The following is a 26,889-nucleotide window of genomic DNA, read 5'->3' as shown; positions in this document are numbered from 1 at the left end:
TGAGTTCTTCCACAGTCAACTTTCACAGAGTACCCAAGCAATGAAGAAATGCCTGTGTAAGTAAGCCCCTGACCTCAGCCAAGACCTTGAGTTGCAAGATAACAACTTGCTCTGCAACGAAGAGAAGGAAACGGCTGCTGATGGCCTCTGGATGTTACTGAAAAATCGAGGATGGTAGTGCTGCTAATGATGAATAGGACCATCTGGTGTGCTGGAAAAGTATGCCAGAGAGTAATTTTCATAAGAGGGTGAGAAAGGATGTGAGGAAGCAGAGGCAGCTTGAGGGCTCTTGGACAGTGAGTGCATCCATGGGCTGGAATGTGTATATAAAATCAGTTTTCTGATTCAGCAGAAGCTCTGATCTTGATCTCATGTCATCTCGCATTTGTTGGTCTGTAGACTTATATGGGTCCTCTAATTTGGCTGTTTTCCCAGGTAAGCAGTCTCAATACCTGTACCTTTCTTCCTGAACCTGCTTCTCTGATGCACACGTTCTTTAGCTTTTCTTGAGGTAGCAGTCCTAGTCTGTCCTTAGTTTTTCCAGACTCCTGATTATTCTCTTCATTCTGAAATGAATCACTCCTAACTCAATGAAAGCCTCTAGCAGCAAGTTGATCAATATTCAACATTGTACACAACTAGACCTCCCTACAGATCCTTATAGTGCTGCTATCCTAATCATATTACTGTGGTTTTCCATTTACATTGTAGTAGCTTTGCATTTTATCAGCTGTGTTGGATGTGAGAACTGTCCCTGTTAAGGCCAGTGAATGGAAAAGGATTGCTGTATGCATCTGTGCTAGCTCAGCAATATTTCTCCCCAGATCTAACTCTTGAATTTGCAACCCAGCAAGATGTTTGGGTAGCCTATGTTTCTTCTCCATCCCATTTATATTGTGTTATATTTATTGCTGTTGACTTTTGCTTGTTATGTAATCCAATTTCCCACTGAGACTTTTTAATCTTCCTCAAAGTCTTTCCAGATCCCGACTAAACTTTTTGCCTTCTGCAGCTTTTTACTGTCCCTTTCTGTTTCCTTTCTGTGTCATTAATACATCAAACAACAGAAGGGCCTGTGGTCAGACAACAGCAGGTCTTGTGTACCGAAACCTGAAGTATTAGTTGGCATGTTGTTGCCATACTGAACGTAACATTGTTTTGATAGAAAGATTTTAATAGCCAGCTCACTTAGTGTGAATTTCCAAGTAGAAGTAGGGATGCACTGTAATAATTTATGAATATGTGATGACCTAGTTATTGGGCTGTTTACCGTATGAATATGCCTGCTTAGCCCAGTGGAAGATTGTGAGGAAAAATAACAAGTAGAAGAAGAATGGCTCCGGACAGCAGCTCTCAAAGGGTTATCAAGAAATAGCTTCATGCAGAGCTATTTTTCTTGACCTTGGAGCCAGGAAAACAAATAGTTTGGGTCGCCTTAAGAAGAAAAAAATCCTGCTCTTGAGAGGCAGGGCCCTTTGTTGAGTAAACTGGACAGATGCACAGGACAGGCCTTCTGTGGTGCAGAAGACATCTAAACCTCATTAAACATTGTGTAAGATAGATGTTTGATGATCTGCCTCATCTAAATTTCTTTTTCTCTTCAAGTGTTATTGCTGCCATTGGAAAGAAGTAGTGCTCAGGGCTTCCTGAGCCAGTTGTGAACAGAGAGAGCACAAAATGCTGAAGGGAAGGGCTGCAGCTAGGTTCAATGAACAAGTCCTAAGCAGATCAAAGGAGCCCTGATCTGCTGTAAAGCTGAATTTGTTCCTGGGCATCATAGTATGCTTTAAATATATCTAAGAGAAACAAATATAAAAGAACTTTCCTGGCATAGACATTGACACTTGCAACACGTTAGGAGTCTGTCTTATACATGCATATGTATAACTATATGTGCATATGCTGTCAAGTCTCAGCAGAAGGAGAATCAAGGAATCACCTTCCAGGAAAGGCAGAGGATTCCAGCTTGCTCTCTGAGTGGGTGGCTACTCTAGAAGAGGCAGATGATTTATCACATGGTAGGTGCATATCAAATATGCTGAAACTTAGACACCTTTAGCTTTGAGTTTATGTCATTTGAATTGAATTGAGTTTATGTCAATTGATTTCCAAGTAGTAATATCCTTCAGTCTTTAATTTTGCTCAGAGACATGAAAAGCATCATTTGGTGTGGTTTAAAATTAAAGACAAAAAAAAAAAAAAGAGAAAGAGAGAATGAGAAAAACAATGGAGCTGTATTTGTGGCTTGTATGTAACTGTTTTGAGGTAATGCAGTTTGCAGTTCTCTGAAATGTGACACTGAAGTAACCTCACTAGCAGAATGGGTCAACAATCTCGTAAAATATTCTAGTGGATGTTTTGTTCTGTATTTAAAATCCTGTGAATGAGATGTAAACTTTATTTAATGTTTCTTGAAAGTATTAGTTCCAACTACTCTGGTTGTGTTTTACTGCAGAGATGTATTTATTAAGAGGGAATGACAGTTTTTATATACCATGGTCTGGATAGTGGTTCTACTATCTCCTTGAAGGGTCTTTCCTTGAATTTTGCAAGAACATTATTGATGTAGTAGGCATTATCAGTTGCTTTTAAATGTATCACATGACATCATTTGCTAGGCTCGTTCTTTGTTGTTACAGCAAAGAATTTATATGTAGCACAGTCAAGTGGGCAGCTGGACTTTTGCCTAGCTGTGCAGTGAAGGGATTCAGGCACAGCACAGATTGGGAGCTGAGTTTGTTCTCCCTGTGCAGTAAAGAAGCTAGTGCCTGGCTCTGTGAGAGCAAATTTGATGTTGCCTCTCTTGTACATTGTACCAAATCTCTTTGTACTTTTCTAGTTGAAGAAGATTGGTGGTGGTGGCTTTGGGGAGATCTATGAAGCAATGGATCTGTTGACCCGTGAGAATGTGGCCTTGAAGGTGGAATCAGCCCAGCAGCCCAAGCAAGTTCTCAAGATGGAAGTTGCTGTCCTGAAAAAGCTGCAGGGTAAGGCAGAAAGCTCTTTGGAAGAGCTTTTTGGTCACTGTGCATGTAAACAATTAGAATCCGAAGTTGCAAATGTTTTTTATCATTTTCACTTCAGCTTCTATCTGTATGTGGTGTTACATTAAGTCATTCAGCTCAGAAAATTACTACATTCTGCCAAGTGTCCTACTCAAGTGAGTTCCATCTACAGGGACTATTTTTTTTCACCAGGCTATAAGAACAACGAGGAGACTTAAACTGAACTATTGGTACACTGGTCTGTGCAGTCTAGTGATTAGATAATAAGGAATAGAGCAAGCAATGTCTGACTAATAAATGAGGTTAGCTCATTGCCTTCCAGAGGACTGGAACAATGTTTGTGACTATAGTGCTGTGAGCATGAAGGAGTCTCCAGGTAAAATGTAGATGAGTGCAAAAAGTGGATAACGTGCAGTATAGGGAAACTGGCAGTTAGTAATTAGTTAATGTATCCGACTGTCCTGAAGGCAAAGTGTGAAGTGATTTTAGGTCTTTTAGTTTTGGGAGTTGTGGTTTTGAATTACGTTAATTTGAATGATATGCCTATTCTTAATTTTCCTTAACACAGTTTTATATTGTTTTGGATGGAAGTCAGACCTGGGACCATTGATTTCTATAGTAGAACATGGCAAAGCTTGTAAGCAGGTTTCAAACTGACTGGGAACCAGCAAAATGGGAGCCTCCCTTGATTCATGTCCAACCCTGCTTCCACTTAGAAAATTACACTGAAGGGTATTGTCTTATGTCAGGATGCTGTTTTCTGTTTGCTCAGATGAAACTATAGATAAGGCTAAAAGTTAAAACTTCCTGTGCTGATCTTTAAAGTCTTTAAAGTCACAGTCATTCTCAGGAGTAAATAGGGTGAAAGAAGCCAGCCAGTATCCCAAAGGCTTTTGCAATGCTCATGAGGTACAGTTTAACACCAAAGGGTGCAAGGGAGCAGTCTTGCTGCAGTTGTTCTTGACTGAAGGAACAATGAGGGTTCTTCTACTGAAAACTGGTTGCTAGAGGAGGATGTGAACAAGGAATGTCCAAATCTGCCTTTGAGGCAGTGAGTAATATCCTTATCACCAGGGCTCATGCTTCAGAGATAGCGTTGTGGCCCTGTGTCTGTGTCTGTACCTCTGCCCTTGCACAAAATCTCCAGAGATATGGTTGAATTAGAGGGTGAGACCGTTGCAGGTCTTGTGAAACAGGGGTTACCCAATGTTTGTGACAGATTGCCTCTAGGTAAAAGTCAGTGAATTATTTTTGAAGGTCACGTAGTTTCCCACAGTTCAGCTCTTCTAAGACGAGGACTGATAAGACCTTTTTCCAATAGACTGTATTGTAATAGATGGAGTTGAGCTGTGCCAAGAGAATCAAAACAAAGGAGAAATCAGCTCAGGTCATTAGAAGGAAGCTTGCTGTTGATCTGTGAAAAGCCTAGATACACAGAGCTTCCAGAGAACAGTAAAGCAGGTGGCTGAGGTCTGAAAGCAATGTAGTGAGGGCAAGCAAGGCAGAGATTTAGATTTTTGTATTTGGTTGTACACTTGGAACTGTTCTGAATTAAGTGAGGGTGTGACTGTGTAGAACAGTAGATTATTAGAATACCAATAGATGATGCTATCATGCTGGCTAGCGTCAATATGTGTTACATCCAGGGCAGGGAATGCTTGAAAAGCATGACCTGGAGTCACTAAATCAGAACTAGCATTAGAAAATGTGCAATCATTTTGCTTTGCCATCCTTGTTTATTTCTGGAAAATGGTTGAGAATACCAATGCTTGAAAAAACAGCCACAGGTGTACACAGCATGATCCTGGTAACTGGGGAGAGGGATCGGTGGTGTGCGGAACTAGGAAAGTTCCTTTGCAAAGCAGTTAGCAAATATTAAGAGACAGAAAAGACAGAAGCAGCAGAACTGGCTATTAATCAGCTATCCTGCATTTAAGAATGACAAATTACTTGAGCCATATTTTTAAAATCAAGCTGTTCTGTGAAGAGTTTAGCTTTTTTGGTTCAAGGTTAATTCCCAAATGCCTTACTGAAAGAAATTATAAAGTTAAACGAGGTTGGGAGAGTTGGGAATCATGTGTTGTGTATGTTTTGACTGTGAGCTGTTGCGAAGAGGTGAGAAACACTTCAGAAAGGGAGATGCTGACTTCATCCAAACAGTTGGTGGATGGAGGAAGTTGGTGGTATTACCATAGGTAGTCAGTTCATGGTTTTCCAGGTGAAAAGCAAGTGTTGTCTAAAATTCCTTTGTACTTTTCTGGTAGAATTAAACAGTGCAGTACCTCGTAAATAGTACAGCTTTATTGTTTTCTATCTAAGTATCACACCAACATTAAAGGACCAATGAGCTGCTGCTCTTTTCAGACCTTGTGATCAGGGTCTTGCAAGTTGCTAGAGCTTCAGACTTTGGGATGGAGAAGGCTGGCCATTAGCCCATACTGCAGACTTACTTCAGGACCTGATTTGTGTGCAGCCCGACCTCTCAGTGCAGTAGCTCCTGATCAGTTTGGACTGCAGGCTGTTGCCAACAATCAGACTTGCTGGGACACTTTCTGGAATAGCCACATAAGGCACACAGCTGCAGGTCCCTCACAATGTCCTTTCTGCACTGGCAGTCCACATAGAACAACTGGGAAACTAGTCAGTTGATGACTCTTCTAGATAGTCTCTATACCTTCTAATAAACACTCTGTAGTTTTCTGTGAGGGTGGTCACTTTTTTTTACTGTGAGTGTGGTCAAACACTGGCATGGGTGCCCAGGGAGGTTGTAGAGTCTCCATCCTTGGAGATACTCAAAACCCAACTGGATGTGGCCCTGGACACACTGCTCTAGCTGTCTCTCCTTGAACAGTGAGGTGGACTAGATGGTCTGAAGAGGTCCCTTCCAACATAAATGATTCTGTAATACTTGTGCTTGGCTGTGTGAGATCACTGCCACTTCAGTATCTCTCAACTGCCCTGTAGAGTTCATTCTGTTCTGCTCTTACTTGATTTGATTTTTCTAGCTGTGTAGTGCTCTTTCTTTATCTGTTTAGATATTAATGTCTTTGCCAAGGTCAAAGTTCTTTCTGACTCGTATTGTTATTTGCAAGGATTGTAGATCATCTTCTGACCAACCTTCCAAATCTTTATACTGTCTTGGGGCTGGGGAGCACCAGCAATGGTGCCTTTTTAGGCTTTGGGTGAAACATGATTGAGAAGTCAGCTTCTCAAGCAGATGATGAGCTGAAGCTCTCAGTTGTCCTGTTGTTGCACATTTACCCAGAATCTTTCCAGCAAAATTTCTGTCTTTTTCTTGTCTTCCATGAACAATTTTAATGAAAATCAAAACCTCTCAATCCCACAGAGTTCCTGTAGAGTATTTCCCTGTTCAGGCTAGGCTTGCAGGGCTCAGGACATTCTGTCTGGTGCTTATCCATCTGGCCAATTCTAATCAGAGCACCACAAGATAACATTTTTTTTTTCATCTTTGTCAAGCACTGTTACATTGTCCTGTTGCTCCCCTCTTCTGACAGGGCCTTGGCACTGTCAAACCAAAGCCATTTTCTCAGTGTGTGTTGGTAAGGTTGCTTAAGGAACAGGGAAATTGCATTCTCCTTTTGGTACCATTAGGAATGTTGACCTCAAGTATCACAATGTGTATTACTGTCCTTGCTGCTCAAGAGGCCTGCACCCTCCACAGTGCCTGATTTTACCTGTATAATCATTGCAGCACGAGCAGGTGGGATCCTCCATGATTCCAGGCCTCTTCCATGAGGAGTCACCATTTGAAAACAAGTCATTCTTTCCAAATTCTTACAATGTGGTGGCATTCAGGCAACCATACGTTGTTGTAGAACCAGAGGCCACTACAAACTACAACCTTGGACCTCTCTTACTTGAGATCACACCATGTGTTTATCCACTGTCAGCTGTAGGTAAAGTCCTCTGCTGTTTATCAACACCAGCCTGAGCAACTCTTTTGGCGTGACTGCAGGAGTTGTTCACCATTTCTGTCAGGCTTGACTATCTCTGGCTTATTTGTCCATTCCATGGATGAAGGAGTAAGCAGGTCTAAGTTTACCTGGAGGATCAGAAAATTTTCCTTCCTTGAAGAAGGCTGCTGTGCAGTTCCCAGCTACTGAGTGTCATGGTGAGTCCAAGGAGCCACATCAGAGAGTAGACTTTTGCAGTAATAGATTCTTATATACATATTTATCTCTAAATTGTGCAATAAGTAACAAGCAATATGGAAATTATATGAAAAATTCATGGTGTAAAGCAATAAGAAATGTGTGTATGTAGTTGGCAAGTATAGGGATAATAAAGTAATAGTATGAAAAAAGATAATAAGAAAAATTATTTTATAGACAGCTAATAGAGAATTACCCTACCAGGGAAAAAAATCTTACCTATAACAAATTCAGAAACTGTTTCAGGGATAGTTTGGCACTTCTGCATGGATACAGCTTCTCTGTCAGAATACTACTTTAGTGCCAAGCCCTCATTTTATTACCTTAATCACTACTGTAAAATTATCTTTAAGTGAGGTAATTGTATATGGTTGTACCATTTGCACATAATTTTAACCTGTTGGCCTTTTCTACTTTGCAGTCAAACACTTTGAAACCAACCCTAAGCTGCACTGGCAAAATACTCCTTGCAGATATAACTTGTCTCCAGCAGAGAAGGTTGCTGGTTTAGTTGTATTTGCATATGTTTTGCTGTGTAGACAAGTCTTTTGATCATGGTACATTAAAAAGCGAATAGAAATAAAATCTATATGGCTAAATGAATTAGCACCTTGCTTATCCAGAGGGCAAGAAGGGCCTTTGCTGGATTTTCTCTGTTTTACCCTCTTAAGCTATGTCTACATTAGAGAGCAGTATAGTACCAGCAGATCAGTGGATAGAAGCAGTTGCTCAGGCCTATACATCTCCAGCATATATGGCTTGGGGATTTTACACTATAAACAGCATGTGTTTTGAGGATTTTGCTTTGTGTGAGTTTTAATCTGGTTCCCCTGTCTGAGGGACAAGTTGTTGGTTTGGACTGTCTCATTTTTGGGGACTATTTGGTGCGCATCTGGAATGGAGCTTCTGGGTCTGTTTGCTCAGAAAAGTTTACATGACTGAAAGCTGCTCTGTGAACAACACATGGTAGTTGTGATGATTTAAGGCAGTAGAAGGGCTTGCTATAAAACCTCATTGCTGTTATAAACCAGGACTCAGAGACTCCTGTTCTTTGGAATCATGGGGAGAAAAAATGGGATGGTTTCCTGTCATTGAATACATGAAAGGAAGAGTCCAGTCACTTCTAAAAGAGCAGGTGTTTTTCCATGTTTTCAATGCTTTTCTAACTCTTTGGAATACAGACAGACAGAAACCTGCCTGATCTCTCTGTGACTTTTCTTCCCACCCTGGATTTGCTGTGAAGCAACATCAGGTGGCAAAGGAGCATCTGTGGAATACCACCTGGACTCTTTTTCATCTCTGAGGTCTTTGAGGTTAATCAAAACGCAATGGCTCTGTTAGAACAACTCTTGCACAGCTTTTGAGGTGCTTGGCTTGGGCTGTCTCAGTGTCAGTCTGCCTTTCCAACAGAAGCCTTAATTGCAGAAATAGTAAAGCAGTATCCCTGATTAAATCCAGTGGATTATTTTCTCTAGCTTTCAGGTTGCTGTAGAGAGGGGTGTGGAAACCATCTTTATGTGCCAAACCAGGCACTGTGTCTGTTCTAGATGCTCAGCTGGGGCTGTGTGAGGCCCAGCAGCAGATGCTTTGAATTCAAAAGTATTCTTCCTGTCCTCACCCACTTCTTGATAGGTCTCTCTGGGAGCAAGCACTGTGAGAGTTTGTGAGATAGGATGGTGCAAAAGGATCTCTCATGAGGCTTGCACTTCAGATGCCTTCACAGGGTCCCCAAAATATGCACGTGGCCACAGCATTCGGCTTCCTTTGCTGGTATTCTCCTTGGAACAGCCTAACAGTCAGATTGTTAATTAAAATGGCCAGATTATTCTGGTGCTGAGCACTGTTTTCTTTCCATCTGTGGTGGCAGTTTTGCCCTGGTATGAGGCTATGAGTCCCGGTGTCCTTGCCTTTGACCTCACTTGGCAGCCAGGTATTCCTAACCTCTCTTCAGCATGTCATTTTCTTTGTAAATGCCTTCTTTTCAGTGTAACCAATCTCATTGCGTAGGACTCTCATTAATTTTATTCTGCAGTGCAGAGATCTTCTGCATATTGAGTAGTTGTGCAAGATGCAGTCTGGTCACAGGCACTGTAGTTTCTGAGTACCTGATTTTATTACAGCAGATAGTGAAGCAGATCTGTGTTGCTTGTTCCCCATTTACTGCCAGGGCTTGGACAGGTAAGGGTTTCCTAACAAAATAAGGGAAGAAAAGGGATCTTGCTTGGTTTTTCTCATTTGCCAGTCTTTTCTTTTTGCATATGTGAGGTTTTTCATGTTAAAGTGGTGCCTTAACTCTCTGTGATTCAGTTTGTTACTTTTGTAGACGTTTTATATGTTTCTGCAGTATTTTGCTAGGTTGATGTAACCAAACTATCAGTAAAGGCTGGAAAGCAGGGTAAATGACCCTTGGCAGGTTTTTGGGCTATCACAGGGTGGCAGATTCAGACAGTTGATTGCATTTTTCCATGTGGAAGAGTCCTACGGGTGTTTGAATGAACTGGCGTTTGGGCCACATGTTTTCTGTGTCAACCATGGTGTCATGGGATGGGGGAAGGACATGGGATGGATGAAAGAGGATTTAAAACACACTTTTTTTGAGGCTGTGTTGAATTCTTGCTCCTTTGCTATTTTGCCTTGCCCTGTGTGGGATTTACTATCAGTTGCTCATCTTAAAAGTTTTTAGTGGTCTTGGGAAACAAGTAGAGGAAATTATGCCATGCAAGGTCAGGTAGTTTTACCTTTTACTGTTTGATTAGAAAATGATGACCAGCCTTTTGTTTTTATGTCCATTAGTTCATTCATCTCTTACAGAAACACTAGCAAGGTTAACTCAGTTGATTAAATCCTAGTTGATTACTCTGGATAATGTAGTTATTTAAGCCTTACTTCCAGCATAGAATTTGTTTTCTTTCATATTCAAAACTCCTTGTCTCCAGCTGAGTTGACAAGTCCCTGAAGTCAGCTGGTTTGTCTCTGGCGAGAGAAGAAACTTGCTAACTGCAATAGTCAGCTTTGCCAAGCTACAGACACCATTTCCAAGTAAAGTTAGAAGATGATGAAAATAACTCTCATTTCATTTTATAGTCCTGATGGATCCTCCATTTCTTTAGATTATTTGTACAGAAGTGAATTCAGTATCTCCACAATACAAAATCCGTGGTAAGCTGATAAACCTGATACTGATGTTGACAGGTGAATAGAAAACAGCATAGCTGTAAAATGTGTGTTATATCTACAGTGTAGAGCATGAGGAATAGCTGCAGCTTTCTAAATGCCAGTGAGAGCAATTGTATAGCTGGATGTCCACAACTGTGCATATAATGGAGACCCTGGCAGTGCTGAGTGCTCAGGCAAGTTATGTCACGGAGTGCTTGGGCTTTTCCTATGCAGTTGTCTTTAGGGTTGAGCTGCTGGATGGCTAGATGGTTATTTTTGGCCAGCAGTATACCATTGGTTTTGATACTTCAAGTACTACCTGAATAAAAAGAAACTTGACTGATGATTCTGAATTTAAGCCCAGTTTGTGATTACAGAGGGCAGAGGTCACTGCTGATGCAAGATGCAGGCCTTAAATAAAAATTAGTGTTTGACACTGATAGATCAGAGGGTAATTTAGGCTGGCAGGGGCCACCTCTGGAGGTCTCTAGTATAACCTCCCACTCCCAAGCAGAAGGGAATAGATCAGGTTGCTCTGGGCCTTTCCCAGTTAAATCTTGAATGATCTCCAAAGATGGAGATCCCACAGCCTCTCTGGGCCCCTGTTCCAGGGTTTGACCACCCTCGTGGTGAAAAAGAAATGGCACCTAATGGGGATTTCCCCTGTTGCAGCTCATGTCCAATGCCTTTCTGTGGGCCTCTGAGAAAAGTCAGACGCCATCTTCTTGGCACTCTTCTGTTAGGTGGCTCCGAACAGCAGTTGGATTCCCCTCTGCTGCCTTCCTAAGGTTGAATAAACCCAGTTCTGACACTTTCTTTGAGTGTCACATTCTTTTCCTGCAACCATCCTGGTGGTCACTGCTGGACTTGTGCTGTTATGTCAGTGGGGACTTGTACTGCAGAGGAAATGCAAGAATTGGTAAAATAACAGTTATAAGAGTAACAATAATTGTCATGAGATTTATGATAATCTATGCAGTAGAAGTTTCTTCAGTGTTTTGGGTGGACTGTTAGCAATGAGAGAGCTCATCTATGGAGATGAATCACAAAATAATTTTGGCATAAATTTAAAAGATTAAATTCTTGAACTCCTTTGGGAAGAAAAGTGGTTACTTTTTTTCTGCAGGTGAAAATGCAGGAAACATGTAGTCTTTTACTAAAAAAAAAAAAAGGTACTTCCAATTGCAACAATAATGTCACGGGGGTTTTTTTAGTATTTATTTGATTAGCTTCATTGCTGTATTGAAAATACATTAGGAATATTTAAGAACTTAAACAAGTAGAAGATTGGAAGGAATATTGGTTTCCAGCAGTTTGAAATTGATTCGTGTGGAAAAATACATTCAAAAAAGGATCCTAATTTAATTTTTTAAGTGCTAATGAAAGTTTTTCATGTAATACAAGTTTTTAAGTATTACCATAGGTTTTTAATCATATCTCTACAAGGTGATGAATACTTGAAGTTATTTTTATACATGAGGACATGGTTATCGACTGTCATTTTTAAGTTCCTTCAGAACAAGGATGAAGACCATTTCAGTAACTGAAATATTTGTATTTCTTACCCAGTATTATATGGGAGATTATTATGCTCATTTTAGTTTAAAGGCAGCAGTAGAAAGAATATTTTTCTGTGGGTGAACATTAAAACATTGCTTTAACTAAGTGCTTGGAAAAAATGAATGCATGTGCAACAAAGTAAAACACATATTCTCCGAACCTTTTCTCAGGTCAGCGTTCATGAACATCAGGCTGACTTATTCTGCCAACCTATGTTAGTTAACAGGCCAAAATTCTTTATAATCTCTTGCTCTGTCCTTTACTTTGTTGGAAGATAACTGCTTTGTTTTAGTAATAAACAAATACAGATATAGGACTTATTTTCTGAAGTATGAGCTTGTGATCTTCCGTAATATCAGAGTGGCTGTTCAGGGGAACAGTCTAGCAAAGGAGCAAGTATGATCTGGCAGTTAGTGCGGTAAAATGCTTTTGAGGCTCCCCATAGTAAGTATACCTTGAAAAAACTTTTTTTCCTTTTCTTACCCTTCTGGGTTAAAATATGCTTTGCTGATCTCTGTGCTATGATCTTCATGCTTGAGGAGGCCATGTGTGAGGAAGGAGAGATAGTTCCTTCTGCCTTAAAGGAAAGTATGACAGTCTCATCATCCTGGCTGCACAAGAGGTTAACAACATGATTGTTCTTGTGGGCTTCATAATTCTGATCAGCCTCAGGACTGATCTTCAGGAATCCCAAAGTCACACCTGACTGTCAGCCTCCATCTGCTACTTCAGCATGGCATGGACTCCTCCAAGAGAGCAAACAGTTGTAACCTTGTGCCTCCTTTAGTTGAAAAATGAGTAAAAGCCTTGGAAACCCAGAGGGGTTGATGCTGCAAGCATTTATCCCATCTATATGATGAGCAGGCTGTACATATACCAACTCTAAATGTGGCCTGCTTTCTCTACACTCTGTTATATTCCTTTTGTTTCATGCAGGAATTGGCACAGTCTTCCCTCCCCCCCTTTCTTCTTCTTTTCCTGGTGTTGCTTGTTGCAGAGTAGTGCATGGAAGAGCTGTTCCAGGGAGAGCCTAAATTCCCAAGACCAACAGGTCAGGTAGGAGCCCAGTTTAGGCGGGAAAGGAGGATTCAGTATAAAATCAAGTCAGTCTGGGGATGTGGGTCGTCAAGAACTGTCATTCAGTTCATCATTTTCAAAAATTTTAGTAAGTAGAAACATGCTATCAGCCTAAACGTACCTACAAATCTCAAAGATAATAAATTAAAAATTTAAATGCTTTTTTTTCCGTAAAATTTTGTGTTCCAGAAAACAGTAATGTTATAGAGGAAATGGATTTAAAAAAAAAAAGTCTCAGGATTATACTCAAAATCAGAAGACGCAATACAAAATTAGCAGGGATGTGTCTTAAGTCACAATCAAGAGTACTGGACACGACCACTCCTGTTTTGCTGAAATGATTGATTTAGGTGGCCAGGTTCCCCCTGTCAGAGGATTGGTTTTTAGTGTTCTTGTCTGTAGTTTTATAACAATAAAAAGCACATGGTGTCCTGCCTATCAGTGCTTTTCAATTATTTAAAAGAATAAAAGCAAGTAAAAATTGGAGTAATTGACCCTTTTTAACACACAGTAGCTCTTATTGCCAGTAGAAGCAGTCATTGTTTTGGCTGTTGCCTCAATATCCATCTCCTGGTGCTCTGAAAGGCAAAACAAAGCAAAGTGGGACTCACAGTGTGTCTGTAAGCAAGCCAGGCTGGTCTGTGTGAGTCTGTATGGACTTAAAGGAGTCAGGTCTGGAACAAGTGTGGATCTGTGCTGGCCTGTCCATCCTGTCTGAGACCTGTGTATATTGCCAGTTTGCTGAAGCACACAGGTATCATAAGCTCCTAAAAAACCCCTAAGTGGTTCTTTCTGAGGTTATCCAGATATGTTGACTTTGTAGCCACAAATCTGGCTTTGAGGCTGCCCTCACATCAGCAGGCAGCATAGCAATCCATACTGGGACCCATGACAAGAAGACATGTAGGACAGTTGAGGCTTGCTGGCAGTCCCTTCTTGGTAATGCTCAGGCCAGGACATGTGCTACAGCCAGACAGTGCCTCGGGGAGTTCCATCAGAAAACCAAAAACTTTTATGTAAAAATATGAGCCCTGGTCCTCATGGGGGACTGCAACCACCCTGTTGGAGTGGACAACACAGTGGACAATCTGTTGGAGGGACAACACAGCAGTGCATAAGCAATCCAGGGGGTTCCTGGAATGCCTTGATGATAACTTCCTTCTCCAAGTGATAGAGGAGCCAACGAGGAGAAGTGCTATGCTGGACCTTGTTCTCACCAACAAGGAGGGGCTGGTGGGGAGTGTGAAGCTCAAGGGCAGCCTTGGCTGCAGTGACCATGAAATGGTGGAGTTCAAGATCCTTAGGGCAGCGAGGAGGGCGCACAGCAAGCTCTCTACCCTGGATTCAGGAGAGCAGACTTTGGGCTCTTCAGGGATCTGCTTGGCAGAGTAACACGGGATAAAGCCCTGGAGGTAAGAAGAGCCCAAGATAGCTGGTTAATATTCAAGAATCACCTCCTCTAAGCTCAGGAGCAATGTATCCTGACAGAGCAAGTCACATAAGAATGCCAGGAGGCCTGCATGGATGAACAAGGAGCTCCTGGACAAGCTCAAGCATAAAAAGGAAGCCTACAGAGGGTGGAAGCAAGGACAGGTAGCCTGGGAGGAATACAGAGAAACTGTCTGTGTAGCCAGGGATCAGGTTAGGAAGGCCAAAGCCCTGATAGAATGAAATCTGCCAGGGACATCAAGGGCAACAAGAAAAGCCTCTATAAGTACATTGGTGATAAAAGGAAGACCAGAGACAATGTGGGCCCTCTCCAGAAGGAAACGGGAGACTTGGTTACCTGGGTGGAGAAGGTTGAGGTATTCAATGACTTTTTTACCTCAGTCTTCACCGTCAAGTGCTCCAGCCACACCGTCCAAGATGCAGAAGGCAAAGGCAGGGACTGGGAGAATGAAGAACCGCTGACTATAGAAGATCCGGTTTGAGACCATCTGAGGAACCTGAGCGTGCACAAGTCCATGGGACCTGATGAGATGCATCCGTGGGACCTGAGGGAGCTGGCAGATGAAGTGTCTAAGCCACTATCCATCATATTTCAGAAGTCATGGTAGTCCAGCGAAGTTCCCACTGACTGGAAGAGGGGAAACATAACCCGCATTTTGAAAGAGGGAAATAAAGAGGACCCATGGAACAACATGCCAGTCAGTCTCACCTCTGTGTCCAGCAAGATCATGGAGCAGATCCTCTTGGAAACTCTGCTAGGGCACATGGAAAATAAGGAGGTGATTGTTGACAGCCAGCATGGCTTCACTAAGGACAAATCATGACTGATGAATTTGGTGGCCTTCTACAGTGGGGTTACAGCATTGGTGGATAAGGGACAGTTGACGTCATCTACCTGGACTTGTGCAAAGCATTTGACACTGTCCCACATGACATCCTTGTCTCTAAATTGGAGAGACATGGATTTGACAGATGGACCACTCAGTGGATAAGGAATTGGCTGGATGGTCACACTCAAAGAGTTGTGCTCAACAGCTCGATGTCCAAGTGGAGGGCGGTGACGAGTGGCGTTCCTCAGGGGTCGGTGTTGGAACCGGCGCTGTTTAACATCTTTGTTGGTGACATGGACAGTGGGATTGTGCGCACCCTCAGTAAGTTTCCTGATGACACCAAGCTGTGTGGAGTGATTGACATGCTGGAGGGAAGGGATCCATCCAGGGGGACCTCGACAGGCTTGAGAGGTGAGCCCGTGCAAACCTCACGAAGTTCAACAAGGTCAAGTGCAAGGTCCTGCACATGGGTCGAGGCAATCCCAAGCGCAAATGCAGGCTGGGTGAGGAGTGGATTGAGAACAGCCCTGCAGGGAAGGACTTGGGAGTAGTAGTGGATGGAAAATTCATTATGAGCCAGCAATGTGCGCTCATAGCCCAGAAAGCCAACTGTATCCTGGAATGCATCAAGAGAAGTGTGGCCAGCAGGTTGAGGGAGGTGATTCTCCCCCTCTACTCCTCTCTCATGAGTCTCCACCTGCGGTACTATGTTCACCTCTGGGGCCCCCAGTTTAAGAAGGACATAGACATGTTGGAGCAAGTCCAGAGGAGGCAACAAAGATGACTGGGGAGCCAGAGCACCTTCCTCAGCCTTCCACAGGTGGAGAAAGTTGGGGTTGTTCAGTCTGGAGAAGAGAAGGCTCCGGGGACACTTTATAGCAGCCTTCCAGTACTTAAAGGGGGCCTACAGGAAAGATGGGGAGGGACTCTTTATCAGGAAGTGTGGGGATAGGACAAGGGGTAACGGTTTTAAACTGACAGAGGGTAGATTTAGATTAGATGTAAGGAAGAAATTCTTTACTGGGAGGGAGTTGAGGCACTGGAACAGGTTGCCTAGAGAAGCTGTGGCTGCCCCCTCCCTGGAAGTGTTCAAGGCCAGGTTGGACGGGGCTTTGAGCAACCTGGTCTAGTGGAAGGTGTTCCTGCCCATGGCAGGGGGTTTGGAACTAGATGATCTTTAAGGTCCCTCCTGACTAAAATCATTCTATGATTCTGTGAAAATCATCACTGAATTTGCAAGGAATGTGCAGATAGTAGGAAACAAGTGGCACCCACAGGTGGGTACTCATGGGCACACACAGGACATGGGATTCGTATGTGAGAAAAAGGATTAATGAAGAGTGTGCAGGCTGCCATGATGCATACTGAAGAGAGTAATTTCCTGATCTCTGACTACTTTTTTCTGAAATATGGTGGCTTGTGACATTCCTTGATGGTTTGAGCATGGTCTTGCACACTCAGTCCTGAAACCGGGCAATGTGCTTAAGTCTGTGCCAGAGACGTAAAGGATCTGTAGCCACATAACCGTCATGCTTATCTATCCAGATATAGGTGGATACTAGGGTGGGTTGGTTGGTTGGTTTGTTTGTTTGAAGCCTGTTCTTCCAAAGGAGTAAGGGGTAAACAAGGCCTCTGTCCCTCCAGTTCTGGCTGCCAGCAGCTGTTATTTCCTTGTGGTAGGAGAGAGAGAGTGGGGGTGTTCTGCTGGGGGATGCTGCTGGGCCCTGAAGGGCAGGCTCTTGATGCTTTTACTGAGAGCCTGGGATGGAGCTCCATATTCCACAGCTGTATGTATTGCTCTGGTTAAAGCTCTGGTTCTTCAGTGAGAAAGCTGCTTCTTTGTCTCCTGCTGCCCTCCAGGTCCCTGTTCTATCACATCTTTCTGTCCTTACGGTTTTTGATGCCCCAGGCCTATGCTACACACAATGAGAGGAATAGCAGCGTCCTGAGGGTGTTACAGGCAGTGCAATTACTGATTAATGTGTATGTTCATGTTCTTCCTTTTTTTATTTTAAAACTGGGAAGTATCAAATTATAAACTTTGGTTTAAAAACTAATTAAAATCACCATTGCTCAAGTGCTACAAAGAAATATAGGGCAAAGCTGTGCAATGATACTCACCCTCTTCCCTGCTTAGAAACCCCACCAGGAACCAAATGTTCACCATTATCAGTAGTCTGCTATTAGAGGAATGCATGCATCATACTTCCCCTTCTGCTAATTCAGAGAGCACATCATCACAAATCCATTATAGGTCAGGATCTGAAATCACAGCCTCTTCTCCCTCTGCAATTTTTTATTTTTTTTAAGGTAGGTCCTGCCTGGTGCCATGTGATGAAATGTAGACATTGGAGCAGCACTTTTAGTATCACAGAGAATGAACCTAGAGGACTAGCTGAGTGTTGTGGGGTGGCTGGTTAGTTTGATTTTGTGTGAATAGATGTAGTTTGTACTTCTAACACCATGCCAGGATTTGACGTGAAATTGCCTAGGTTTATTTCCTTTTATTATGAAACTGCTTTAACATTTCAATGGAATTTTTCTGTAAGCATCTTTCTTTTCCAGATGTTTCTGACTATTAAAATCAGTGTTTGCCCATGTTGAAGTAGCATTGGTTTAGCTGTTTCAGGGTAAGCAATGCTAATAGGCAAGTGTAGTAGCAGTGTGTAAAAGTCAGCATTTACTGTGTAAAATTGATGTGATGAGCTTAAGCGTGCTGCCAGTGAACCCGTGAAACTGATGGTGGGTGTGGTGGTGTTGCATGCACATGGTGGTGGTATAAACTGCAGTTTTTCACACTCTCACTTGTGTCCTGTGTCAGTTCGAGGATTCAAGGATCCCTGGACACTGATTTCCACTCATGGTTATTTCACAGGCAGTTTTCTTGTTGAATGTCAGTACTCTCCTGAGCTACGAGACTGGCAAGTAGAAACAAAATCAGTCTGTTCTGCCAAGCTCCCTGCCTAATGCCACTTACAGTTACAAGTCCTTGATCAGAAACCATTATTCTAAAGATTGGGATCACAGGGTTTTTGTGTTCCATTCTGTACGTTTCTGTTTCTTTTCAGGGAAGGATCATGTTTGCAGATTTATTGGCTGTGGAAGGAATGAAAAATTTAATTACGTGGTCATGCAGCTTCAGGTGAGTTCTGTGCTTCCCCTCTCCCTCCTGTCCCATGGAGATGGCAACACAGGGAAGGATTTACAGTGAGAGAATAAGGCCAAGCACTGGTGTAAAGACTTTGTTATACATAGAAAGTGGGTGGAATGGAAGACAGTGAGAAGGGGTGGTGTTGCTGCGATATCCCTTGGGATAGCTCCAGTTGTCAAGATGTGCTAAGATATTTCATAGCTCTGCTTTTCTGTTTAAGATGGCTCTCTGTCAATTTTCTGGGGAAAGCATTCAGTTCAGAACACTCGCAGGAGCTACCCACAGTATCATGCAGCAGTGGCAGCTGTTTGAAATATCTCCTGCTGAGCTCTGTGATGCAGCATTCAAAATATGTGTCTTGTATCAGAGCTCAGAGTGCGGTGGGAGCCAGTGGTGTCCCACCAGCAGCACAGTCTTCTGCATGAAAGGGAGTGGTCTCTGGCTCCCCTGTCTCTCCCAAGCTCAGCAGTAGCTTAGCTTCTGCTGTGAAAGTGTTTTATCCTGTTTGAACACTGCTGATATTAAGTCAATACTTGGGTAGCTAGCACATGGTGACTGTACTGCTAGACAGCCAGCTACTCCTATCAGAGTTAGCCAGCCACAATAACCACAGGACCTCTGCATGGTTCAGCATGAAACTTCACCAAGAAGACATATATATTTAGATCTTCAGAGCCCAAGTATGGTGGTACTGTCATGAAAACAGCTTTCTCTTTCACAAAAGCAGCTTTCTTTTACAGCAGTCAGAGGAGAAAGAGTTGGAGGGGAACAAGTAGGAAGAGATGGCCAAGTCAAAAACACATGAAAGAAAGATGTTTAAAGAGAGAGAGATTGTCCCTGGCTCGAGGGGAATACTTTCAAACTCAAGGTGCCTCTTTCTGACACAGTTGCCTTGGAAGCTGGCTTGTTTCAGCACCTGACATAAGAGTTGACAGGGAACTTGTTCCATCTCTCATTCAGCTTGTATGATCAGGGCTTTGCTGTGCAAAGCACTATATGATTATACAATACAAGCCTACCCTTTCCCTGAAGAGCTTACAGCCCATGTCATGTTTCTTTATGTGTAATTTGGGTGATAGAACATGCTGAAGGAAAGTGAGGTTGAAGCACTAAGTAATGAGAAGTAAGCTGCTGCATAAACAGTAAGGTTATTTTTAATTAGTGAATGGTGAATGAAGTAAAATAGACACCAGCAGACCCCAGTACTTCTTTACAACCAGTAAATTCCTGGTGCTTGGTTTTGCCTTTTACACACCGTTGGCATCCCAACTGCTGTTACGGATAGAAAAAACCTTTTGCTCTCTAACCATCCCTGGGTATTGCTGCTACTGCAGTGTGAGTGTGACTGATTCTTGAAAGGGCTAATCTGGAGCTCATGAAACAACAAGGCTTCTAACCCCCCAGTCCTGTCCTTAACAAGCCTGATGAAGAAGGCTATACCTTGGAAAAAAACTTCTCTAGACAGAATCTCTTACTTTCTAGCCTGTCTTGATTCGTAGAGTAGGCAGAGCTAAAAATAATTTAATTATTTGCAAATGAAGACTTTGATACTTAAAGCATTAACTAGTTTTGTATTCAATCTATCAATCAATCTATCTTGTATTCAATTCAATCTCTTCAATCTAAAATACTTCAAGATCTGAGACATGGTTTATTGTGTGTCTCTCTGACTGTTGTGTACTGCAATTCTCCCTTTCTCTTCAGTCACTGGGACTGAGGCTGCCACCGTAAGCTTTGCAACTCAATTGCATCTATTGTTTCTTAGCCAGTCTGATGGTGTTTATTTGGAAAATAATGCTCATTTTCTGCCTTTTCCTGGGAGCAGTATTAGATATTCACATGCCTTGGATTGTTTCTGGAAAGCTGGTGTCTGAGACCGTCTCCCAAACCAGCTGGGGAAAATTATGGCACATTTCAGTGTGCAGCTCTGAAAAAATCTGCCTTTCCCTGTTACCATTGGATAAGAGAGTTGGTGTCCAAGGAACCACTTTACAGTGGAAAGAGAGATCTACTGTCAATTCAGTAACTCGGATCTTTCAGGATAGCAATGACAAATCTGTGCTGCCTCTAGTAAACTGTCACAGAAATTAAAAAAAGATAAGCACTAGAGAAGTAGCTTAGTCTTATTGTGTTCATGCTAAGGAGCAAACCTGGGATGGTTGGTGTGGCTTGGCTGTATCTATATTAGCTGACCTGTGTGAAGTGTGGTTGTTCAAGGGACCAGAGCCCTGAAGTGAAATGTGGGTCAAACCAATTTGAGATGCTAGTCATATGCTAAAGAGCCGGTTGCTGTTGGCCCCTTAATGTCTGTAAATAACTTGAGAACTGGAAGTGGGTGGATGAATAGATGGCATTTCACTGGTTTGGAGAGCAATTTGTGTTTTCATATCAAATGTTTGGAATCTTTTATATATCTTTTGTTGTGAATTTTGTTTGAATACATCTGGACTTGTATTATAAGCATGTATGTCTTTGCAGAGGCAGAATCAAGAGATTCTATACTATAGTGATAATCAGCATGTCCCTATAACTTTTGTTCTTAATGCATGTTCTCTGAAACGGTGGACTCTGATTCCTAATGGTTTTGATCAGCTGATAAATACGTTAGTTCTGTGGATTAGAAGGGTACTCTGTCATCAAACATACTCATTTTAACACCATCTTTCTCTTTACAAATCTAAAGAGGTATAGACAAAACCAAGATGACAGACATCAAAGAACACTGTGATTCTTCTGGTGTTTAGTCTGTCCTCTTTTTTTTTTTTTTTTTTTGCTAAGTTGTCTTTATTTTCAGGCACAGCTGGTAGACTTCTTTTTCCCCAGAAATTTAATTAACTGGAGGTAAATTACCATTTTTTTAATATAAATTTTTTACATCAGTGGGAAAATCATCCTCTCCTGATTTTGGGTACTATTCTCTTGATAGACTTCTTTCCCCATTGTGGCATTGCCACAACAGTGCTGACTTGAACTTGAGCCAGACAGTTGTGTGCTATGGAGTTTCTGATGAAACTGCTTCTATAAGCTGTAATAGATAGCAGCTTCATGACCTGCTTATCATATTTGTACTGCTTTAATCTTTAGATGGCTCAGAGAACAGACAAAGGTTGTTCTTAAATCAGCTTCTATGTAGTCTGGGTTTAACAGTAAGGAGATGCTGGGCTCATACAGTCTGAGGCACTGCTGTCCATGCCATGCCTATTTCCCAAATAATACATGAGATGGCTTCCTAAGATAACAGTCTGATATCCTCTTATGAGCAAATACATAATTTAAAAGTTAAAATGAAGTATTGGAAGATCATATACAAGAAATAAAGCAGACATAAGGTGAGCACCTGTCTGATTAGCATTTCTGCCTTTTTGGGGATGCATGTTAGATTGCAGCTATGAAATGCTACGGTTTAGTATGATGGTTTAAGTGTTTTATTGATTGTTTCAGGGCCGAAATCTTGCAGATCTCAGGAGGAGTCAGCCTCGAGGGACTTTCACACTGAGCACAACGCTGCGATTAGGCAAACAGATTCTGGAATCAATAGAAGCCATTCACTCTGTGGGATTCCTCCATCGTGACATCAAGCCTGTATGTTGTTTTGGAAATTTTCCTTTTGATTTTATGTCTGTCTGTTCTGCTGGAGTCAATAAAGACAGTCTGAATATGGGCAGATCTCAGTGGAGACATTTAGGCCTCCTTGCACACTCCCACTGTCTGACACATTGGCTATTTTCTATAAGTACAGAATAGTAATATAGTATTGTTATTCCTTTAAGCGCATAGTTTTTATCAGCAGAGGCTGCTCCATGGTGGGTCATGGGCTGTCAGTCATACCTGTACCAGTCAAAATCACATGATGAAGCAATCTAATTTTGAACAATGAAAAAAGATGTCTTGCTCTATGACCCATCACTTGAATAAATGCTATTTCATGTATTTGACTTAGCTAAATAATCTTCTTAATCTTTTCTGAGCAATTGCCAAAAAAAATGGAGCACATTTCACTGTCAGAAACACAGTCACAGTGTTGGTCATTTGCACAGCTGAGACGTAATAATTCCAAGCCTCACTGTAGGAGCCAGTGTTTTTCCTGCAGCTCTTCACTACTTGACCTGAGCACTTGTTGCTACACCAGCCCTGAGACCATCTTTCTTCCAGCAAAATCATTTGCTGCTTTTAAAAGAAACTGGTTTTGGCTGATCAGATTCAGTGAAAATCGGTCACTAATGTGACTGATCCCAAATCCTTTAGAAGCCATCCATTGTGGTAAAGGATATAACTTTAAGATGGGGGTTAAAAATTTGCTGTTGCATTTGCTTATTGTCAATTTATTTACTAAGAACCAAACACAGTGGTTTTTAGATGTCAGAATGTTCAGATGAATTTAGGTAATGCAATACAGTGGATGGAGATTCTGGAAGTTAGGGCAGAATAATGCATGCTAGCAGCTGAACCACGAACAGAAGCATTTGTCTACAGTAACTCTAGCCTGTTATGTAAGTGATGGAGCTCTCACTGCAGAGCTAGTGGTGTTAAATGTAGCTCTCGTGGCAGCTGAAATTTAGCTAAGCTAATGGGAATTTTAGTTATTTTGAGACTCCACAGCCACTTATCTGCAAAGTGAACTTCTTAACATGGCAGTGATTCTCTAATCATGATATTTAAGATGCATCTTAAAATTCTTCTCTTTGACTTATGTTTCCACCAGAGGCATGTGAGGCTATCTGACAAAGTTTTGTTAACAAATGGCCACTCTTACCCAAGTTGCTGGTAAAAAAAATTTTTTTTTTTTTCTTTATTTCTTTCTTTGTCTAGTCCAATTTTGCCATGGGCCGCTTACCTTCAACATACAGGAAGTGCTACATGTTAGACTTTGGTCTGGCCCGTCAGTATACCAACACCACTGGTGAAGTCCGGCCAGTAAGTAAATTTTAAGTATTTTTTTCCACTCCTGCAACTGCTTAGGCATGGAAAGGTTTTGTGATTTTGTTTGTTCTGTGGTTATTATGCTTGGTCATTATATTGGACTGCATTTTCTGCAAGGTGAGAAGCAGCAGGTGACTTCAACTGAGTTGGGAATCTAAGAAGGGATGCTTGCTTTTGTCTTACAAGGTGTGTGGCTTTTTTTTTAATTTTTATTTTCCTTTAAGATAATCATGTTTTCCACAGGCTTGGAATACTTACTGAGTACATTATAGCCAAACAAAGAGGGTGAGCCCAGCGCAGGCCATGTAAATTCTTTAGTCCCAGAGGACCCATCTAGTTCAGTTCTCTGTGGTCTGGTAAACCATGTTGCTGCATTCTTAAAGCTTTTTATGAATAAAATGCTAGAAGTTAGAGGCTGACCTGATCTCTGAGGCTGAGCTTACTGTGAACTGCAACCTGTAATGCTGTTCTCACCTTGCTTGGCTTTGGTTTTGTGTATATTGCCCTGCCTGGATTTCTTTGCAGGACTATTTCAGTGTGCCTGCTTGGAGGGGAGGTAAGGGCAGGGGGCATAACTTGTGCCATGTGACATGTATTATCTTCAGTCCTTTTACCAGCACTGTGTTATCTGGGGTCACTCATAAGAATGTGTTAAGCTTCAGATGCTCTAGGTATCAGTCAGAGCATTCATAGATTTATTTTGGAACACAGCACAAGCAGGGAGGGCTCAGACAATGTCTCTGTTTATCATCCTAGATTTATATCTTTTGGTCTGGAAATCTTTTCCATCTGCAAGATAATTGTTGTTCTGGAAAATATTGACAATGTGAGAGCTAAATTTGAAGACTCTGTAGTGCAGGATATGGTTGGGAGTGGGACAAAAGCAAAGATCAGTGAGCAGATTTTGTGTTTTTAGCAGATGAACACAACTGGGGATTTTTCTTCTGTTTTTTCATAAGTCTTTTCCGTTGGACATAGCAAACCTTTTCTTTTTAGCTGTAGATGGGAGCAGCTCCAAAGGCTGTGCCTGCCTCTTAGTCTTAAAAAGACACACACTATGTACTACTGGTCTTCCTTGTCAGTGCTGTTTAGTTTGGGGATAACCCTTCTCCATATTGCCCTTTTCAAAATGCAGCCCCACTCCTTTCCTCTTTCTGCAATCAGAATTCAAGCCCATTATGGATTGAAACTGGCATTTGGTTTTCTGCAAAATTTCTTCATTGCCTTAGTGAAGCAACTGTGGTTTATATCTGTATTTCAGGTCCCACTGTTTGAACACTGTTCTTTCTTTATAATTAAAGAAACTAATTTTTCCGGATGTCTCTTCTTTTGGATCCTCTCTTTTCTTCCTTTCTCCCACTACTTTAAAATTACTTCTTTATTTTGCTGCATCTTTAGAGAATACTCCCAGGCCCTGTTTTTGGAAACAGCACTACATCCAGCCTTGACGTTTTTCAGAGCAGAAGACTCCTCAGCGGTGTTTCAAAAGCTGTGTCCTGCTTGGATTGGTGTGGGTGAGGTGGGGCTTTGTTAGGATGCAAGAGTCTGAGAAGGTCGGTCTTAATTGTGGTCATTCTGGTGGTTGATTGCTTGCTTGCCACAGATGAATCTCACAGAACAACTAACAACACATAATCTTTTCCTGGAAAAAGACGTGGAGATCCCCAGAGGAGTGGGAGTATGCTCTTTGGAAAGTGGTAAAAAGTCTCGGTTTGTCTGGGATGTGGGAAGGTCATATGGGGTAAAATCTCATATACCTAATGTACCTATTCTCTTATGCCACACGTCAGGTGGTGAGGCTTTTTGACAAAAATGATACAATAAAAAATACATAATATTTACTTCAATCCCTTTTAATGTTATGTTATAGTCACCAGGATGTTCACTCATTTTGTGTCCCTGATGCCTGATAGCACTGTTGAGTCCCACTTAGCAGACTGAGACGTTTGACCCGAGAAGCATGGTGTGATTGCTGTCCAAATAAAGCATTAAGGCTTAGTAAGGAGATGGGGGTGAAGGGTGGTATGAAGACAAGTGAAAGGAGATTTTTTTCTGTTTGTTTTTTGGGGTTTTTTTATAGAATCATAGAATGATTTTAGTCAGGAGGGACCTTAAAGATCATCTAGTTCCAAACCCCCTGCCATGGGCAGGAACACCTTCCACTAGACCAGGTTGCTCAAAGCCCCGTCCAACCTGGCCTTGAACACTTCCAGGGAGGGGGCAGCCACAGCTTCTCTGGGCAACCTGTTCCAGTGCCTCAACTCCCTCCCAGTAAAGAATTTCTTCCTTACATCTAATCTAAATCTACCCTCTGTCAGTTTAAAACCGTTACCCCTTGTCCTATCCCCACACTTCCTGATAAAGAGTCCCTCCCCATCTTTCCTGTAGGCCCCCTTTAAGTACTGGAAGGCTGCTATAAAGTGTCCCCGGAGCCTTCTCTTCTCCAGACTGAACAACCCCAACTTTCTCCACCTGTGGAAGGCTGAGGAAGGTGCTCTGGCTCCCCAGTCATCTTTGTTGCCTCCTCTGGACTTGCTCCAACATGTCTATGTCCTTCTTAAACTGGGGGCCCCAGAGGTGAACATAGTACCGCAGGTGGAGACTCATGAGAGAGGAGTAGAGGGGGAGAATCACCTCCCTCAACCTGCTGGCCACACTTCTCTTGATGCATTCCAGGATACAGTTGGCTTTCTGGGCTATGAGCGCACATTGCTGGCTCATAATGAATTTTCCATCCACTACTACTCCCAAGTCCTTCCCTGCAGGGCTGTTCTCAATCCACTCCTCACCCAGCCTGCATTTGCGCTTGGGATTGCCTCGACCCATGTGCAGGACCTTGCACTTGACCTTGTTGAACTTCGTGAGGTTTGCACGGGCTCACCTCTCAAGCCTGTCGAGGTCCCCCTGGATGGATCCCTTCCCTCCAGCATGTCAATCACTCCACACAGCTTGGTGTCATCAGGAAACTTACTGAGGGTGCGCACAATCCCACTGTCCATGTCACCAACAAAGATGTTAAACAGCGCCGGTTCCAACACCGACCCCTGAGGAACGCCACTCGTCACCGCCCTCCACTTGGACATCGAGCTGTTGAGCACAACTCTTTGAGTGTGACCATCCAGCCAATTCCTTATCCACTGAGTGGTCCATCTGTCAAATCCATGTCTCTCCAATTTAGAGACAAGGATGTCATGTGGGACAGTGTCAAATGCTTTGCACAAGTCCAGGTAGATGACGTCAACTGTCCCTTATCCACCAATGCTGTAACCCCACTGTAGAAGGCCACCAAATTCATCAGTCATGATTTGTCCTTAGTGAAGCCATGCTGGCTGTCAACAATCACCTCCTTATTTTCCATGTGCCCTAGCAGAGTTTCCAAGAGGATCTGCTCCATGATCTTGCTGGACACAGAGGTGAGACTGACTGGCATGTTGTTCCATGGGTCCTCTTTATTTCCCTCTTTCAAAATGCGGGCTATGTTTCCCCTCTTCCAGTCAGTGGGAACTTCGCTGGACTACCATGACTTCTGAAATATGATGGATAGTGGCTTAGACACTTCATCTGCCAGC

The 26,889-nt window shown here is 42.4% G+C and overlaps 1 protein-coding gene across 3 annotated transcripts in view; it reads left to right on the top strand.

The window, feature by feature from the left end:
* TTBK1 (tau tubulin kinase 1) overlaps window positions 1–26,889 on the top strand; it is a 124,862-nt gene that overhangs the window by 24,337 nt on the left and 73,636 nt on the right. For all 3 annotated transcript variants that reach the window (XM_074864175.1, XM_074864173.1, XM_074864172.1), the window contains 4 exons: window positions 2,840–2,987; window positions 18,318–18,391; window positions 21,842–21,982; window positions 23,210–23,314. In XM_074864175.1, coding sequence (XP_074720276.1) covers window positions 2,840–2,987; window positions 18,318–18,391; window positions 21,842–21,982; window positions 23,210–23,314 — 468 coding nt within the window. The remainder of the gene's footprint in view (window positions 1–2,839; window positions 2,988–18,317; window positions 18,392–21,841; window positions 21,983–23,209; window positions 23,315–26,889) is intronic.

This window comes from Strix uralensis, chromosome 3 (genome assembly GCF_047716275.1).
Source record: "Strix uralensis isolate ZFMK-TIS-50842 chromosome 3, bStrUra1, whole genome shotgun sequence".
NCBI classification, from domain to species: domain Eukaryota; kingdom Metazoa; phylum Chordata; class Aves; order Strigiformes; family Strigidae; genus Strix; species Strix uralensis.
Note: the sequence above shows the minus strand (reverse complement) of the source record. Positions and strands in the feature narration are given on the sequence as shown.